General features: G+C 38.0%; 1 protein-coding gene across 1 annotated transcript in view; it reads left to right on the top strand.

Annotated features, from left to right (window-relative positions):
• The window catches only part of LOC126235199 (uncharacterized), a 305,365-nt gene that overhangs the window by 161,302 nt on the left and 125,616 nt on the right, over window positions 1–18,447 (top strand). The window contains exon 10 of the mRNA XM_049943929.1: window positions 12,247–12,476. Within this exon, the coding sequence (XP_049799886.1) occupies window positions 12,247–12,476 (230 nt within the window). The remainder of the gene's footprint in view (window positions 1–12,246; window positions 12,477–18,447) is intronic.

Here is an 18,447-nt window from a genome sequence, read left to right as displayed (position 1 = left end):
GAAAGAAATGGGTTTGATACATTCTAATTTAAATGCTCAGAGTGAAGTTTTAAATAACAAGAGTGAAACCTTGAATAGACAAGCAACAAATCTAGGTTTGTTAAATGCCAAAGTGGACTCACAGAGCAAAGAATTTGGTAATCTATGTGAAGGCATGGATGCTTTAAAGACTGAGTCTGACACCTTAAATAGTAAAGTAGAGGATTTGAAATTAAACTTAAAGAAAGAATTAACCAATTCATTTGGAAATTTGTGTAAATCAACTGTTCACTGACTTTAGTCAGAAACAGAATGACCAATTACAAGATTTAGCAAAAAAAGTTATCATTTGATATTGAGGAAAAATGTAATACTGAAGAATCAGAAATCAATAAAAAGTTAGGATCATTTGAAAATGTATGTAATATTAAGTTTAATGGAATAAAGCAGGGATTCAACACTTTAAAAGAGAGCGTCGATAAGCATAGCGAATTAATGCCTGTCATCCAGTCACAAATTACAGGTGTAAGTACGTGAGTGGATAATGTAGAAAGAAGCTTCCAAGAGAAGATAGCAGACTCTGCTATAGTAAATACAAGTAGTTTTGAGGAACAATTTGAAGGGATCATAGATCAAAAAGTCACTGAGAGAATGACATCTGGTAATGTGTCGCCTATTGTTTCCTCTGAACTTTCAGATACCCAAAATGCTATAGATGACTAGTGAAAAGAACTTAAACTTATCTCGGACAAAGTGGAAAAACAGGTAACATCATCCAATGTTGTGTTAACCAGTGAAGTAGTTAATGATTTGCAATGGGGAGCGAATTCAGGGTTATCGAGACAATTCCCTAAATTCAAGCCTGATGGAGATGTGGACCTGACACATTTCTTGAAAAGGTGTAACCAAGCTTTGCTGAAAAATTGGGAGGACTCTAAAAAGATTGAATTTGCTATGGGTTACCTTCTAGGAGAAGCCTCGGAATGGGGAACCGCAAATATTGAGGACTTTTCCTCTTGGGGAGAATTCCCAAAGAAGTTTAAAGAGAAGTATTGGTCTGCAAGTGCCCAGGAAAAACTAATATCAAATCTGAGGGACCCGAAATACTACGATAACACTTGGGGAACCATGAGGAAGTATTTTGATTGGCATCTAACAAGAGCAAAGTACTTAGATAAGCCGATGGAGGAAGAAGGATTAGTGCAGATTTTAATTAGATGATTACCCATATATCAGATATCTTATGTAGTGGATGGAAGATGGTAGAAGAGTTGTTGTCCTTTGTAGACGCACTTGATGCCTTAAATAAGGACCGCAGTGAAAACTTGCACCAAAGTGAAAATCCGAACTACAAAAGGAACAATAGTAATAATTTTTAAAAAACATGAGGCTAACCTAGCTAAAGTACACCAGTGCAACAGGAAAAATGGTAAAGACAATTATCAGAAAAAGCACCCACCTTCAAGTTTAGGATCAGTAATTTCACAGGAATTTATACCGAGTAATAATAGAGTACAAAATGATAACGTAGAATCTCGATTCGGTAACCAACCTATGATTATTAATAATGAGAAAAACGTAGTGTGATCTGGATCCAGGGCAGGGGCCCAGGTGGTGGAAATACACTAGGTGGCCTTACTCCATACAAGTATATTAATTTTACGCACAAAATACCTACAAAGGAATGGTTGCTGCTGGAAGAACCAAGCTTGACTACCAACAATCCGCAACCTATTATAACAGGGACCATGGAAAATTCCCAGCTTAACATATTTATAGATTCAGGGAGTGAGGTTTCACTCATCTCCAACACATTCTTTAATTCATTACAGACTAAACATCACTTACCGTTATTTCTAGTGACCGGAATTTACATAATTGGGATAACAGGAACAAAAAGTAAGGTTGTGAAGTACGAAACTCAAGTGAACTGCAGCATTTGAAATACATTATTTCGTCAAATGCTGTTAATAGATGAGAATATAAAAGAAATGTATTGTTTGGTTTAGATTGGCTATTAGAGTTTAAAGTTACCTTGAACTTTGACAAATATCTTATATGTTTTGGTAAAGGGGACAGTAGATATTGGGTACCCTTTGTGACAGGTAACTACATTGGAAAACAAACAACTGAGAGTCAGTGTTTGCAATTAACAGCTACAGCACAATTGTCACCGGAGATCGATAATGTAGATCCAGGAATACATCGAACTGATATACAAGACAAATTCAATCAATCCCAAATATTACCTGATCAAGAAAGACAAGATTTATATAAAATTCTAATGGAATATGAAATAGTGTTTTCCAATCATCCAGGTAATATCAGCGACTACATATCATAACATTCCACTCGGATCGTTACATTTAACTTAACTTTCTATTGCCTGGAATTCATTTGATGAAAGAATATAACAGTTTCCAACTTCACAAAATTTATTGACATCTGAACTGCATACTACTCACGTTAACAAAAACACTGACGGACATACTTCACAGATCTGTTTGACTGATTGACAAAACAACAACTCAACAATTCCCTTGCAGCCTCCCTGCATCGCTCTATATAGAATTTTAACAATAAATTTCAAAATAACCCATTATTAATTTTGTACAATTTTGATGTTACAATTAAAATTTACAAAACATTAAGAAACTGATGTTACAGCCAAATAAGGTATAAAATACAATATTAATTGACGTAATTTTTATAGTATCATCACTTGTTTTAAATATGAAAATTGATCTGAACTTGAGTTACAATAATTTCTCTTGTATTATTTTGGTTACGTAATTAATTACAATTTGGATTTGGTTTCTAACATTCAATGACGGTACAAATCTTGTGCTTTATCTGACTACATATGTAAAGTTTACAAATAAGACCTAAAATTCTGAAAATCGGAAAGTTGTGTGATGTAAACAATTGGAGAGTTAATTAGAAATGTAATTACAAATGATATTAATTACAGAGGAGGACATAAAAATAGATAACAAATGAAAATACATCACTTGGTAATAACTTTTAAGCCATTTCTCAAGATAATGAGGTTCTCTGTTTCAACCCACCAGTCAACTGTAATTAAGGTAATTAGAGGCACCAGCCACCTATGCCAACATTTCCACAGCCTCTTAATATTTGCCGCCAGATATTTAACACTTCAGTTTCTTGACTATATATCTAACTCAGCATCTGTACATAATTTTGTTAATGACAACAATCGCTTGACAATCATGATAATATATGTCCTTCCAGAACGTTCTGTGCTTTCACAATGAATATCAAGTGTTGGACAGAATGATATATATAAAGACATACATACAAGACCCTAGGAAGCACTGACTTGTCCGACAGCCACCCAGATTCATACAAAAAAGGCAGTATCAGTCTCTTCATTAGAGTCTTGGGGAATGCTGTATCGTTATAATCTGTAAGTTCAAAATAAGTGATGACACTCCATTTTTTTGTAAGCCATATCCAATACCGGTAAGTTTGAAGGAAGCAGTTAGAGATGAAATCAACAAGATGATTAATAATAATATTATAGAACGAAGTTATAGTGTCATGAATAACCCATTGGTCATGGTAAAGAAAGCTACAGGCGGAGTACGATTGGCATTAGACCCTTGTACATTGAATAGACATATAGAGACAGACCAATCAACATCGACGAATTGTTGTCCAAATTTGAAAAGGCAAGGTTCTTTAGCATCATGGCTTTGACTGCGGGATATTGGCAAATTAAATTAAACCCGGAATCCAAGAAATATACAGCATTTTTGTTTGATGGTAAATCATATCATTTTAATGTATTACCATTTGGACTGAATATCTCCATGTCTGTATTTATACGTGCACTAGATGGAGCCCTAGGGAGAAATCTGCTAAAGGATTTGATAATATATGTAGATGATATCCTAATAATATCAGCTACTTGTGAAGAACATTGTCGAACCTTGAGTAACACGTTGAAAAGATTTAAAGAGAAAGGTATTACGATAAAGCTATCTAAATCATATTTTGCGCACCAAGAGCTTAAGTTCTTAGATCATATTGTAGGGGTACAGGGAATTAGACCAGACACTGAATGCATCAAAGCCATGAAAGAATGTCCACATTGCGGAAATGTAAGACAGTTAAAGGGATTTATAGGTATGGCCGGTTATTACAGATGGTACATACGAGGACAAGAACTAAATGACCCAAGAATTTTACAATTATTAAGAAAGGAATTACCATGGGTTTGGGATCAAGAGGCAAATGATGTGTTTGAAAACGTTGAAAGAGTACTTGTTGAATCACCCGTATTACACCATCCGGTTATGGGCGAACCATTTAAATTGTCATCAGATGCATCTAATTACGGTATTGCTGCAGAACTATTACAAGGAGAGTGGGATCTAAATAATGTAGAACACCGAACCATAGCTTTTGCAAGCCGTAGTCTGAATAAGCATGAATTAAATTATTCAGCTACCGAAACAGAACTATTGGCAATTATATGAAGTATTCAGAAATTTCAAACACTAATATGGGGGTCAGAAGTCCATGTTTGTACCGATCATCAAGCTCTATCCTTTCTAATGAGTAGTCAATTGTTGCACAGTAGGTTAATTACGATGGATGCTATTCCTACAGGAATATGATATTAGGATACAATACGTAAATGATTCCGAGAAAATTGTACCGGATGCTTTGTCTAGGCTACCAATAGGAACGGAAGAATTAAAACATACGGAAGCACCTGGTTTCATTTTTGCCATCACTTTTATGTCAGTAGGATGTCCAAACATCAGAGTAAAAGAGATGGCTCAAGGAATAACCGAAAATATCCATAATGATCCCTGTTTCACGGCAATGTTCTCTATGTGTATTCAAAACTTCCTACCTCCTAATCGATTAGGAAAATGGGAAGTTATAGGTCATAACTTGTTTTGGAGAGACAGCGTAAAATCACAGTGTTGGCGCTTATGCATTTCAAAGGTAATGGAAGATGCATTTGTGTGGTATGTTCATACAGGATATGGACACTTCGGAATAAAATAGTGTATAGACCATATGAATAAGTTTTATTATTTTAAGAAGCTAGGGCATAAAATAGCATCTTTGATAAGAACTTATGAACTTTGCCAGAAAGTGTGAAGTACCAAATGTATCCAATTATTCCTAAGTCATTGCACGATCTCACAGCAGCAGATTTTTTTGGACCAGTTCCAAAAGGAAAGGGAGGAGTGTCATACATTTTGATCATCATAGAGTGTTGGTAAAATATGTTAAACTATATCCAATCAAAAGAGCCAATACCCAGACAGTTATACATTGTTTACAACAATACTTTCTGAAAGTAGGTAAACCAAAACAGTTTCTCATGGATAATGGCCCACAATTCGTGAGTAACAAATTTAAAGAATTTCTAGCATCGAAAGGTATTCATCATGTGTTAATATCCAACTATAACCCATCGTCGAATCCGTGTGAATAAGTAATGAAGGAAATTGGAAAGCTATGCTGTACCTACTGCCATGAAAAACATACTTTATGGGCAACAAAAATTAAAGACTTTGAACTTACTCTAAATGAATTACCACATTTATCGACTGGGTTAACACCATTAGGAGTAATAGGCAAACCGTTTGTAGGAGAACCTCTGATTAAATGTTTTAATTGGCCTGAACAACTTATTGTCAATTACGAACTGAATCAGGAAATAGTGTCTCAGAACTTAGTTGAAAAGACACAGCAAAGATTAATTAAACATAATGAAAAGGCTGTGGAATCTCAACACCAGGTTGATGACCTATTTCTCATAAAACATCATCTTCAAAGCTCGAAGCTAAAGAAAGAGACTCATAAATTTTTCCAAAAATATGGAGGACCTTACCAAGTAAAACGGTAATCCATCCAAATACATTATTTTTAGTGGATCCTACAACTGGATCAGAAAAGGAAAAGTTCAATGTAAAGTTATTTATCCCCCAGGGACGGTAACATTATGAGTTAACAGGCGGAGTGACAACCATTGGATCCCGATTTGTTTTCGGTGTTTCTTCCAAAATAGTTTTCCTGCACCAAACTCCCTTAAATTTTTTAAACTATTCTGTCGTCTATTCCTACAATCTTAAACTATCCTGTAATCTTATATCTTAGGAAACCGGATATGACAGTCAAATAAAAAACAGTCCTAGAGAATCACAGGTAAAAAGTGATATTTAGATAAAGTAAACCGAATGGAGTGTTATGTTTGTAGAAAATATAATATTGTGTGACTAGTTGAACAACTAAAATACTGTAGTATATAGATTTTCTATTTTTTGTAGAATATTTTATACCTTTTTTTGAGATGTCGTGTAGACAGGAGTGTTCTATCAGTTTTGAAAGGGGTGGGTATTGTGTATAACAGCATGATTTACGAGAGCGCACAAATCATGAATAACACAAAACACAAACCACACCTTTCAAACAACCTTCACAAACAAGTGTGCCTGATCCTTCATCACTTGCTGTTTCCATAGGGTTTCCTTCGGGGACCTCAAGGGTGAAGGTGGGAATGCCCGTTCTGTAGGAGATGATTTAACACCAAACCACCTCCGGCGTCTCACTCAAGTACCTGCGAGGTAGGGATCTTGGGGAAGGAGGGTGGGGAGAGTTTCCTGTCTTTGGGGCTATCTTCTTTCTCTTCTTCAATCTTAGCAACTATTTCTATTTATTTCCTCATTTGAGGACCTATCTATTTTTTCCCCTCATTTCATATTCACATACTTCTATCACAGAAGTCCTTCCTGGTTTCTGTGGTTTCCAATAAACTTGTTTCCCAGTAAACTACATCTTAAATGTGAATGTATGCTTTCCCGGTGGATACAGCTGGCGAAGAGTTCTCAGGCTTCCAGCTGGGTGGCGGTGTCTTCAAACTGCGACGTTTCGACGAGTGACATACTCTCATCTTCTGGCGAAGTGCCGAGACTTTGCGGATGCCAGTCCCTTTATACCTGCGGCGTGCCCCCCACCACCTGGCTGTGGGAGGCTGGATCCAGAGGAGCCAGTGCGCGGGGTGGAGGGGGAAGTGGCTGCGCCGTTTGTGTCTCCGTCAGAGCATTCTGGTCGCATCTCGTGAGCTGGACGGTTCTTCCTGGCGTATTGCGGCTAATGCTGGATTCCAGGCCGCGCTCAGTTGATAATCTTCGTCCCTGTTCACAAGATTCTCGTGGACCCGTATTTCTATTGATTCTTTAATGACGCTGTCCCAATAGCTCCTGGCTCAGCACAGCACCCTGGTGTTCTCGAAATCAAAGGTGTCGTTTTCTTTGATGCTATGTTCCGCTGTAGCAGATTTGTCTTATCTGTCGAAGTCGGACATGCCTGGTGTGTTCCTCGCACCTTTTTGAGATGCAGCGCTGCATTTGTCCAATGTAATGTACACGACATTCACAGGCAATGCTGTATATACCAGGTGTGTTGAGTTTGAGTGAGTCTTTAGCTGAGCCCAGCAGCTCTTTCGTCTTCTGTGGTGGTCGGAAGATGGTATTTATGTTTGATTTTCTCAGTAGCCTCCAGATTTTGGCTAATATGGGCCCCAAATATGGAAGAAAGGCGAGTCTCTTGTTAACTTCCTCTTTCTCTTCTTCCTCTTCCTAAAATTTGCCAGCCTGTCTCCTCTTGAAGGCCCCACCAATCTGTGTTTCACTGTACCCGTTTTTCCGAAATACCTCTCTTGGTGGTGTAAATTGTCTGAGAGGCTTTCTTTGTCACAAATGACGCGCACCCTATGTACCGAGGTGGTCAGTACTGACTGACATTGCGCTGGATGGTGGCAGCTGGTTGCATGGAGGTACAGGTGTGTGTGCATCTTCTTTCTATATACTGAATGGCCCAGCATGCCATCCGCTTTCTTCCTGATGTACCTATGGCTCCCACATCTCCCAAGTGCCGCCCCCGAAGCACCATTTTGCATTTCGGGAACGTGAAGAAGTCACATGGGGCTAAAGGCAGGTGGTCTTCACGGTGATTGAGCTTCGGGCCAAAAACTCGCGCACAACGAGCGACGTGTTAGGGGGCGCATTGTTGTGATGAAAGATCCACCTGCCCCCTTTTGACAACTCCGGTTGAACTTGGGCCACACGAGCTCTGATACGTGTCAGAACTTCAACGTAAAAAATTCCGTTCAATCTCTGGCCGGGAGGGACAAATTCCTTGTGAACAATGCCCCTAGAATCAAAGAAAACAATCAACATTGTCTTCACATTGGACCTTGATTTTCGCGACTTTTTTGTTCTTGGTTTTCCTGCTAGTTTCCATTCCTTGCTTTGAGATTTGAGCTCCACATCGAATTCATAAAACCAGGACTCATCTCCAGTGATGACTCAGTTGAGAAAGTCCCCTCGTTCCTCTGCTTCCAACCAATCCTCACAGCACTCAACCCTCTTTGCTTTCTGTTCTAGCGTCAAGAGCTTCGGTACGATGTTCGCACACAATTTCTTCATTTCAAGTTTTTGTGTCAGGATTTCGTGAACGATTGTTTTGGGGATTGACAGCTCGTCAGCAATCATTATGACTGTCAATCTACGGTCTTTAAGAACACAAGCCCGAATTCGTTCAATATTTGCATTGGAACTCGATGTCGACGGGCGTCCTGGGCGAGGGTCATTGTTCACTTCTTCTCGGCCATCCCGGAACCTTTTTAACCACTTGTTCACGGTTGGTTCCTTCAGAGAATTGTCTCCGTAAACCTGTTTCAAATACTCAAAAATCTCAGGGCCATTCTTGTCTAGCTTTGCAAGAAACTTGATGTTGACGCACTGTTCCTCAATCAGAGATAGCTCCATGCCGATGGCACGTGAAAAAGGGTAACTGTCAACAAGCTGCTGCACACTCCCACCTTCACGCATAGTGCTCTGACTCGAACTGAGCGTTGATGGGATTGATTACAGCATTAGTCCCACCTGGCGGTGACTGCAACTTGTAACATAAAGACATTATTCAACTTTTATAAGTATTTTCCGGACAAACCTCATATGTTAAGGATCTTGCTGGAAGAGTGTATTTTTTCTCCCGCAAACAATCTCAAACTTGGTGGGAATGGGTTACACTGCATCTCAATCTGCCTTACACAGGTGTTCAGGTTTTTTTCAGTTTCTGGATTTATAGGTGATGTAACTAAATTTATGTAAACTGTTCTTTTAAGCTGTTTGTTTTCGTAGTATGCTGTTACCTCATCAGGATTTACTTCATGCATTGTTGGTGAGAATTTTAACATTTCTGTTTCCAAAATTGTCTATGCTCACTGGGAAAAATGTACCCCCTTCTGACATGCTCATTTGAAATAAACTTCTCTTCATATGCATGTGCTTACCATATAAAATATCTTGTTAATGGATCCACTAAGAAAAAATATCTGCTCTTAAAAAGTCTTTCTTCACCTCTTTCCATTTGATTTTAATTTGGACTTCTAACATTTGAAAGTTAACTATGCCTTAAAAATGGTGCAGGAAATTGCTGCCTAAGATGGCATTAAAACCGTGATCATGCTTCCACACCACTTCAAATGTGAACTGGTATTTACTTCCATCTATTTCCAATTTTTCGAACCTATTGGATGAATTACCTTTTTTTCCCAACCCACTCTGTCTACAACACAGCAGTTTTACTGCTTGACCACAAGTAGATTTAATGAACAAAACACTTACTAGTGTACCTGAATTCATGATAAAGGTAGATTCGCCTTTCAGAAGAGGAGTGAGGGGTTGTGGCACAACCACTCCCATTTGTGTTTTTTCGCATTTGTATTCCTTCAAACAACTTGGTTACCTATTTCATTATCCAGATGACGCCACAAAGACAGACAGGTTGCTCTCTCTCTCATGTCCAATCTTTCTACAGTAAGTGCATGCTAATGCAAAACATCCAGGAGCCTTGTGGCCCAGATATTTGCAATGATAGCAGCACATACCAGGAATGAATGCTTATCCAGTGGGCTTTACCCTGATGGAAGATTGGCTGAATTGCCAATCCTGCTCATGTGGAAGCATAAGTTGTGTGGCCTCCCTCAGTGTGCTCGGCGAAGCACACTTCACATCAGCACCCACATGTGGCTCAATCGCGCTAATGAATACCATTGTTACTTTTCACCAGTAAATATATAATATACAACATAGCTCTATTTGGTCAACAAAGTGCTCTAAATTCTCCCCAAGATTTTGGTGTGGAATGGAAATTTGTCTCTACAGTAGCTTACACTCTGCTTGTCTCCATATCTACATACTAGCACTTTTTGAGGACATGAAAGCAGCTTCAGGATGGTGATACCTACCAACACTCCATCAACCCTTACAGAAATTTTCCCTGCATCCTTTAAACAGCGTATGAAAATGTTGACATGTACACCTTGTCTACCCGAGGAGGTGGGAACCACTGAATCAATTGCAGCATCAATTACAGGCTGGGAAAGAACTGCGTATGGGAACCACAGAAATAGGGAAGCAAGTATAGCTGCGAACGATGCTTTGGAGCATCACATTCAGTAATATCTCATTAAGCCAGCTTCACTGCTCTTCCTTTCTCGACATAGAGTTGCTTCATCCCAGCCTGCAATTCTGGACCCATCTCCAGCAGTCCCTGTGACCTGGTAGTGGTCATGCCTTTAAACTAGACACACCACAATAAATAAAATGTCGTTGGCAGCAACGTTTCTTGCAGCCTCAGCCTCAGTGGTATCTCCTCCCTAAGAGTGAAGCTTGCAACTTACGTCTTCTGATCGATGAACGTTGTGGCTGTGTGTGGCGGTGACACAGTGGCAAAACCTGGCTTCGGATCAGTGCTGGATTGCCTTACCCAGCCTTGTGGGACAGTCAGTGACCTTTTGCAGCTGCAGCGCTAATCACGACACTGTGCAGAGACTTAAGAGGGGCATAGCACTAGGCCAGATGGCCCTGCACAATGGTCTCACACATTCGTTCATGGCTTAGTAATTTGTATGTAGTACCTCAAAGCTGAAAACAGGATGGATTTGGCATCCCACTTGTGGGTGTAGTCAGTATTGGAAAGCAGTGTGGGTTTGTGAATAATATAAGGTATTGCTGTTAAAAAGGTACGATATCAGTTTGTTTGCTTGTAGGGGGGGGGGGGGGGTACATGGTGAGGGGGCTGAGGGAACAGCGCTCTGATAGCTCCAGACATATCTTGCCAGAAGAGGGGAATGTGAAGGTAAAGGAGATTTATGACATTTAGCATTTGCTCTGGCCACAGTTACGAAAGCCACTCAATCTCATGATTCTGCAACATGCTTTGATTGGCAGGGAGGCTTTGCTGATGACAGTTCACCCTATTCCAGCATCAACCAGTTGATTGTTGTTGTATCAGCGTAAAAGTGATGGTTGAAAATGCTATCTGTTTGTAAAATTCAAATAATAAATATTTCTTGCATTTGGAGCGTGGGGGAACATTGTACACTTTTTCATCTATCACTTGTTTTGTGCAGTATTCCACTATGTTGAAGCACTTGCAGCAATTTAATAGCAGCATAAACTAAGTTTCAAATGTTGTCTACATAGAAACCTTATTGCATATCAATTCATAATTGCAAAAGCACTTCCTTAAAATTTAATAGTGCCAGGACAGCTTTTCATACTTTTGTAACTAGCTTGTTGGTGAGGCTTCAAGAACAAAATCTAGCCTATACACGTTATATAAAAAGCAATAGCCATAGAATCATCAGTAATTTGAAGGCACTGGAAAGTTTGTCATCCAAGTTCGTGATACAGTTTCAGCCATTTATGAATAATCTCAATAATTATTATAGTCATATATAAAACTATTACATGGCCATGTACTTCCAACATTGATTTTCTGGACTCCATCACCAAAGCTGTATTTACTACTTTAGAATAAAAACAATAAATAAAAAAATCTTATGTAAGTAAAAACATTCCACACCTGTTGCAGTTTAACATTCAATATATTTTCGGATCATTTAAATACACTGAGGACTTGTACTAATCTGATGCTTTACTACTTCAGGATACATTATCATTGTCCTTCATAAAAATTTCTCTAGCTTCCTTTACAACATACTTGTATTGTTATGATATATTTGCAACTCACATACTTTTAAAGATTGCAAAACTGTGATTTTTTGATTGTGTGGGAAATTACAGCTACAAAGTTAGGTGATTATAGTGCCATTAAGAGTACAGTTCATGTAGGACCATTAACTGTAACGTGTAAGCAAAACCATTGATTTTAGAGCTGGTTTTCTTTTATTTTCATGTATTACAGGCTCAAGCAGAGTGCACCATAAGTAATAATCATCAAAGGCAACTTGCGGGTGCAGAACAGGAGTTGACATCCCACCAAGATGATGAGCAGCAGCAGCTGCCAAGTGAGCCTCCATCACAAAGTACATCTGATGTTGGTGCAACTTCTGCTATGTATAGAGATGTGAGGAGACTTCGTTATGGAATATACTGCTTAAATCAACAGATTGACAGTATTCAAAGACTTTGCAGGTGAGTCTCCCTAGCTAGATAATGGGCAGCAGAAGTCTTGGCAACATGAGGGATTAGGTTGAAATTACATAAAAATACAGTACTTAGCATATGGTTCACTTTACCATCAAACTTGGGTTAAACATCTGGTTGCAAACATGAAGCAGGTTTAAGGTACTGTATTAATATTTGAAATGAAGTTCTGTTAATGTTTTCGACAGCTTTGTATCTGTATCAGCACATGAACTAATACTACCAAGTCTTTAATTAATATATTCACCTAACTATAAGATGACTCTAAATATTAGACTGCCAACTTTTCTTGAACAGGCTTTGTGAGAAGTTAATTTAATGTGTTATGACTAATAAAATTTACAAACTGTTTTAGTGATATAAAGTACATTAAGAGTAGTGTAAAGAAGTTAACACTAGCTTCTTATGCACTTTATTGATTGTCCACATTTTCGCAATACAAGAAGAAATAAAATAAACATAAAGAAGTGATGTACAAGCATTTTTTCCTTGACAACCTTTTTTGCTTTATTTTTTGTTCTAATAATCTGTGATACCACTATTTTTTATTCACCACCATTTATTTGTTAAGCCACTGCCATTTCTTTCTTCGTGGCTCTTCACGGTATTATGTCGTGTTCTGAGCCACCTATGACAATTGATATGCCATACCTTTTGAATTTTTTCATTGTAGATTTACTTGAGATTCTGCCTCAGGCAGTAAGGAACTACTATCCCAGCACAGAAATCGAGGATTTCTTAAACTTTCGCCCTGAAGTGAGGGCATGGTCCACTTGAAGAAACCACTCACTGTAAAGCTGTCGCAGGTGAGCTGTAAAAAGTCTGTTCCCAGCAACATCCATTACTTGAAGTTGCGAGGTATTACCATCAGGTATTGTTACTATGTATGTGTTGTTCTTTGGTATCAGATGCTTAGCTTCTTCAGTGAAGTGTCATCTCAAAGAATCTGCCACCAACTTTCCTTCTTTCAAGCTAAGAGCCTGATATTTTGTTCAAGCAACATTCAGCCATCAGATCATTTTGTCATCCATATCTTTTCTTGACCTTTAAAGGTAAGTCATGCAGACAGTTTTATCTTTGTGGAGTGGTTTTCCTGCAAAGACTCGCATATAGAGGCAGATTCCTTCTGCCCACCACAGCACCCAGCACTACTTTTGTTCAGGCATTTTCATTGCCAGACCTTCGTATAGAAACACTTAACTCTCTTCACATTGACATAACATTTGATGGCATATTAAAATACTGCATTTACCCTATTATAAGATGAGGTTTATCCAAAATTCATCATTTAAAAAATTCAGGGTCGTTTTACACTTGCACATTAAACTGTTGCTGCTGAAATCAACATTTTTACATTGTTTAGTTGAGTAATAGGGGTAGTCTTACATTTGTAGCAGTTGTCTTACATTTAGTGATCAAACTTGGCTGTTGAGGTCACATGTGGATTTATTTTAAAGAATTCGGAAGGGCAGTGCTTGACAAATAATGCTCGCATTCCAGCAGGCTCAAAACTTCTTGATATACTGAAACAGTTTGTACAGTACCGACATTACTCAGACAGTTACGTGACCCTGACCCACATAATGTTACAGCCATGAAATTCGCGAGAATCTATGAGCTACCCATCGCAACACCCTGTTGCTCTGATTAAAATTTGATAATTTTGTGAAACACAGAAATAGCATTAAATTCTATCATCTTACAAACCTCTGTTGTATTTGAACAGCTTTGCAATAATCATTCTCAGACATGCATGGATACCATATACAAACATTAATGCTGCTTTTTAAGTTAAGGTAACATTCAAAAATAGAAATGTTGTCCTTTAAAAAAACATTAATTGGTTAAGAGCCCAGACCAATATTTTATTTGGCTATGAAAGACTGTAATGACTTACTAAGTGGATTGCAGATGAAAAATTCAGTCGCTGTTCACGTTTTAAAATACTGGACAAGACTTACCAGCTTTTAATCAGCTTTGGAACATGATGGTGACATTCAGTTAAACAATAAGGAAAATTAATTCAGACTGAAATATCTAACAAAGGAAATAAATCACATTAAACTGGCTGTAATTGTTATAACAGGAATAAATTAAACCAGCAAGACATGTCATTGACATAGTATCAACAGATGTAACTACCATATTTACTCATATATAGGATGAGATTTTTTGCCAAATTAGTCATTCGACAAATATGGGGTCACTTCTATTTGCAGATTGAACTATTGCTGCGTAGGTCAGTGTTTTTACATTGTGTAATAGATAACATAGGGCTCGTCTCACATTTGTAGATGAAACTTTGGCTGTTGAGGTTTCGTACAAGTTTATTTTGAACAATCCTGAAGGGTAGGACAATACTTGCATTTGAATAGGCTCAATTTCCCACTGACCAAAGTGCTCAGTAAAGTGTCAACCTTGCTCAATCAATCATGTGACATTCAACTCGTGGCGCTAATGAAAAGGATACCTGAGAGATTTTGAACTAGCACCACTACAGCAATCTTATGCTGTGCTTAAAAATTGACAGTTTTGTGAAACACAGGAGGATATACCACGAAATTCTATCAACTTAAAAACTTGTTGTATTTGAACAGGTTTGCAATAAAAGTTCTCATACATGTATGGAGGCAGTACGCATACATTTATGCTGCTTTTATGTAAAGTTAACATTCAAAGGCAAAACTGTTACTTGATTCTTAACCCAAGTCAATATTTTATGTGATTATGATACAGTAATGGTTAATCAAGAAGTTGCAAATGAGAAATTCGATCACTGTATATGTGTTAGAATACCAGAGAAAATCGTTAACCAGCTTTTTAATCAGGTTTAGAGCACAATAATGATATGCAGATGAAAGGAGGAGGAAAATTAACTCAAAATGAAATGTTTAACATACAAAATAAATCTTATTAAATAGAAGATAATTGTTGTTGCAAGAATAAATTACAGCAAAAAGACCAGCTGTTGAGATAGTATGAACAGATATCACTAGATCGAGACAAGCAAAAGTTCAAGAATTGGATTGATAGTGACTGTGATCATTTATTTATGTATTAGTTTCTATTGTTCATATGAGCTGCAACGTAGAAGGTATTGTTATCTGTGTTTCACTGTTGCCTGAGCACAGCAATATGGAAAGATAGAGAGGAACAGTATCCAGCGTGGCTAAGAACAAAGATGAGTGCAGGGAAGGCAGTGTTGAGGGGGCAGAAATTTCATTGTGCAGCCAGCCATGGGAATGTATTCTTCATATTTCGGCTTTCTATGAACATCTACCACATTTAAACTCAGGTTGCCTGAATCCATTTGCACTCAGAATTGAATTTACTTTAAAACTGAACAAACACTGTACAGTAACATACATTTTTGCTGGAGATGCTGAAAGTCTAGATGGAGGATAGTGGTGTACTTATGTGTTTCGTCCAACAATGTTGTCAACCCTCACCATGAGGTAATGATTGGCAGTGTGTCAGCTGCTGGTTCTACACAACCAATGAGAGAGCAGTGGGCAGACGATATGTTTGGGAGCAATTGTCATTGTAACATTCTCACGTCAGAATAGAAGCGAAATCTGGTTTCTGTTCACAAAAAAACAGCTGTGTTCTTGGATTCCACAGTAACCACATCATCAGGAATCACAACATATTCAGAAGAAACAGTCTAATATTTGTGACAATGGAGAGATAAGATTCGTAGCTGGCCTGTTAGCATGACGATGTGACGATTACAAATAATGATACCACTGACAGCAAGATAAGTAAACAAAGAAGGCAGTGAAGATAAAAATGAATATAAATAATTTTTTATTTATTTTATTCCTTCTTTTATTATCAAAATGTAGACAGTCGATAAATGGCATAAATGTAGAATAGGTGCAATGTTAATTTTTTGACAGACCCCTTACATGAAAAGGAGCCTCTTAATAAATGGGGGGTCATCTTATGTTCAGGATCGTCTTATACTCAGGTAAATATGGTAGATAGCAGGATGACCAAAAGTTCGAGAAGGAACTGAATCATAATTGCTGTTGTTGTTTATGTGTTAGTTGGCATTGTTACATGTGACCTGCACACTAGAAGATAATTACAGGTTGTTTTTCACAGTTGCTCAAGCTCAGCACTATAGAAGAGTTGGAAGGGGACAGTGACACCAGCATGGCTGAGGTCTAAGGCGATTTGGGGTCGGGGGGAAAGTGAGTGAGTGGCAAATTTTGTTGTGTTGTCAGCCATGGGAATCTATACCACATATGGTGGCTTTTTATGGATATTTACCAAATTTAAACTGCAGTTTGCCCGAGTCCATTTGTAGTCAGAAGTGAACTGACTTTTAAAAACAGGACAAATACTCAACAGTAGTATTAATTTCTGCAGGGTACAGAGAAAGTCTTAGATAGGAGCCATTGGTGTACTTAAGTGTTTCTTGCTATTATGTTGTCAATAAGTTTGGAAACGAGATACTTCGTAACGTTCTCATATCAGTATAAAAGTGAAATCCGATATGTATTTGGAAAAATACAGCTGTGTTCTCAGAAATAGTAACATATTTGGAAGAAACAGCCAGATATTTGTGACAGTGAAGATATAAATTTCACAACTATGCTATTATTATTATTATTATTATAAAAAATATTGATACAATGAACTGTGGGTTAGTAAACAAAACAAGGTTGAAAACAAAAGGTCCAAAAATTAACATAAACTGTTTCTTTTTGTTTATTTTATTTCTCCTAGTATTGTCAAGATGCAGACAATCAGTCATGGCCTTAAGTTTCAAATATGTGTAAGGTTAACATTTTGGAAGATACTTTATGTCAGTAAAACAGTTTTTAAGCTTGATTAGTCAGAATATATTAAATATAAATTGTTGCTGGCCGGAGTGGCCGTGCAGTTCTAGGCGCTACAGTCTGGAGCCGAGCAACCGCTACGGTCACAGGTTCGAATCCTGCCTCGGGCATGGATGTGTGTGATGTCCTTAGGTTAGTTAGGTTTAATTAGTTCTAACTTCTAGGTGACTGATGACCTCAGAAGTTAAATCGCATAGTGCTCAGAGCCATTATAAATTGTTCTTAAGGAATGTAACTATATTATGAAATCACCAGTGGAGATGCTGAATCACAGATAGGCGCAACAAAAAGAATGTCACAAATAAGTTTTCAGCCAGCAAGGCCTTCGTCAAAAAATAGACCCCCCCCCCCCCCAGACACACACACACACACAAATCACATGACTGCAGTCTCCGGCAACTGAAGCCAGTGGCTTCAGTTGCCAGAGATTGCAAGTGTTACATTCTTTTCTGGATATTCCATTGTTTGATTTTTCTCTAGCAGGGGCGGGGGGGGGGGGGGGGGTTGCTCGTGTTACATTCAGGATCATCTTACGCTGTGGTAAATATGGTAACCAAGTGACTTTTCGGGATTGCCCACAAGTTCTAGCAAACAGTCTCACTGTTTCCCAAGATTGATCATCTAATGATGATACACGAGTAGTTTTCTGTCAAGTACTGCAGAAAGTTACTGGGTAGCGTTGTTACGCTTTGTAACTTAAGACCTGCTGTTATGTTCGGCTGATTCTTTACTGTGGTATTAGGTGGCGAAATAAAGTCTGACTGTCAGCTAAGACTGCCTATTACTCAGTCTTGCTCTCCTTACTATTTCAACACATTTACCAACCTCTTTTGATGAAACGTAATTTCTTGAAGTGCTGCAATTATTACTGTTAAGTAAAGAGTACAAATACAACACCTAGTTCTCAAAATAAATATGATGCTTCTCTTAAGCAGCATATTGTGTATTGTAGTCTTGTTTTATAATAACTGTTTGATACAAAAATACTTCATCATTCGGAAATCATGACTGTATTGTGAGAAAAGGCTAAGTCTACAGATGGTCTAACTTATTTAAGAGGTTGCAATTGAATAAGTGTTTAACAAGTTTACAAGTGTTACACCACCCTGCCT

This window comes from Schistocerca nitens, chromosome 2 (genome assembly GCF_023898315.1).
Source record: "Schistocerca nitens isolate TAMUIC-IGC-003100 chromosome 2, iqSchNite1.1, whole genome shotgun sequence".
Lineage (NCBI taxonomy): Eukaryota > Metazoa > Arthropoda > Insecta > Orthoptera > Acrididae > Schistocerca > Schistocerca nitens.
The sequence above is the reverse complement of the archived record's forward strand: the minus strand, read 5'-3'. Positions and strand labels throughout refer to the sequence as shown.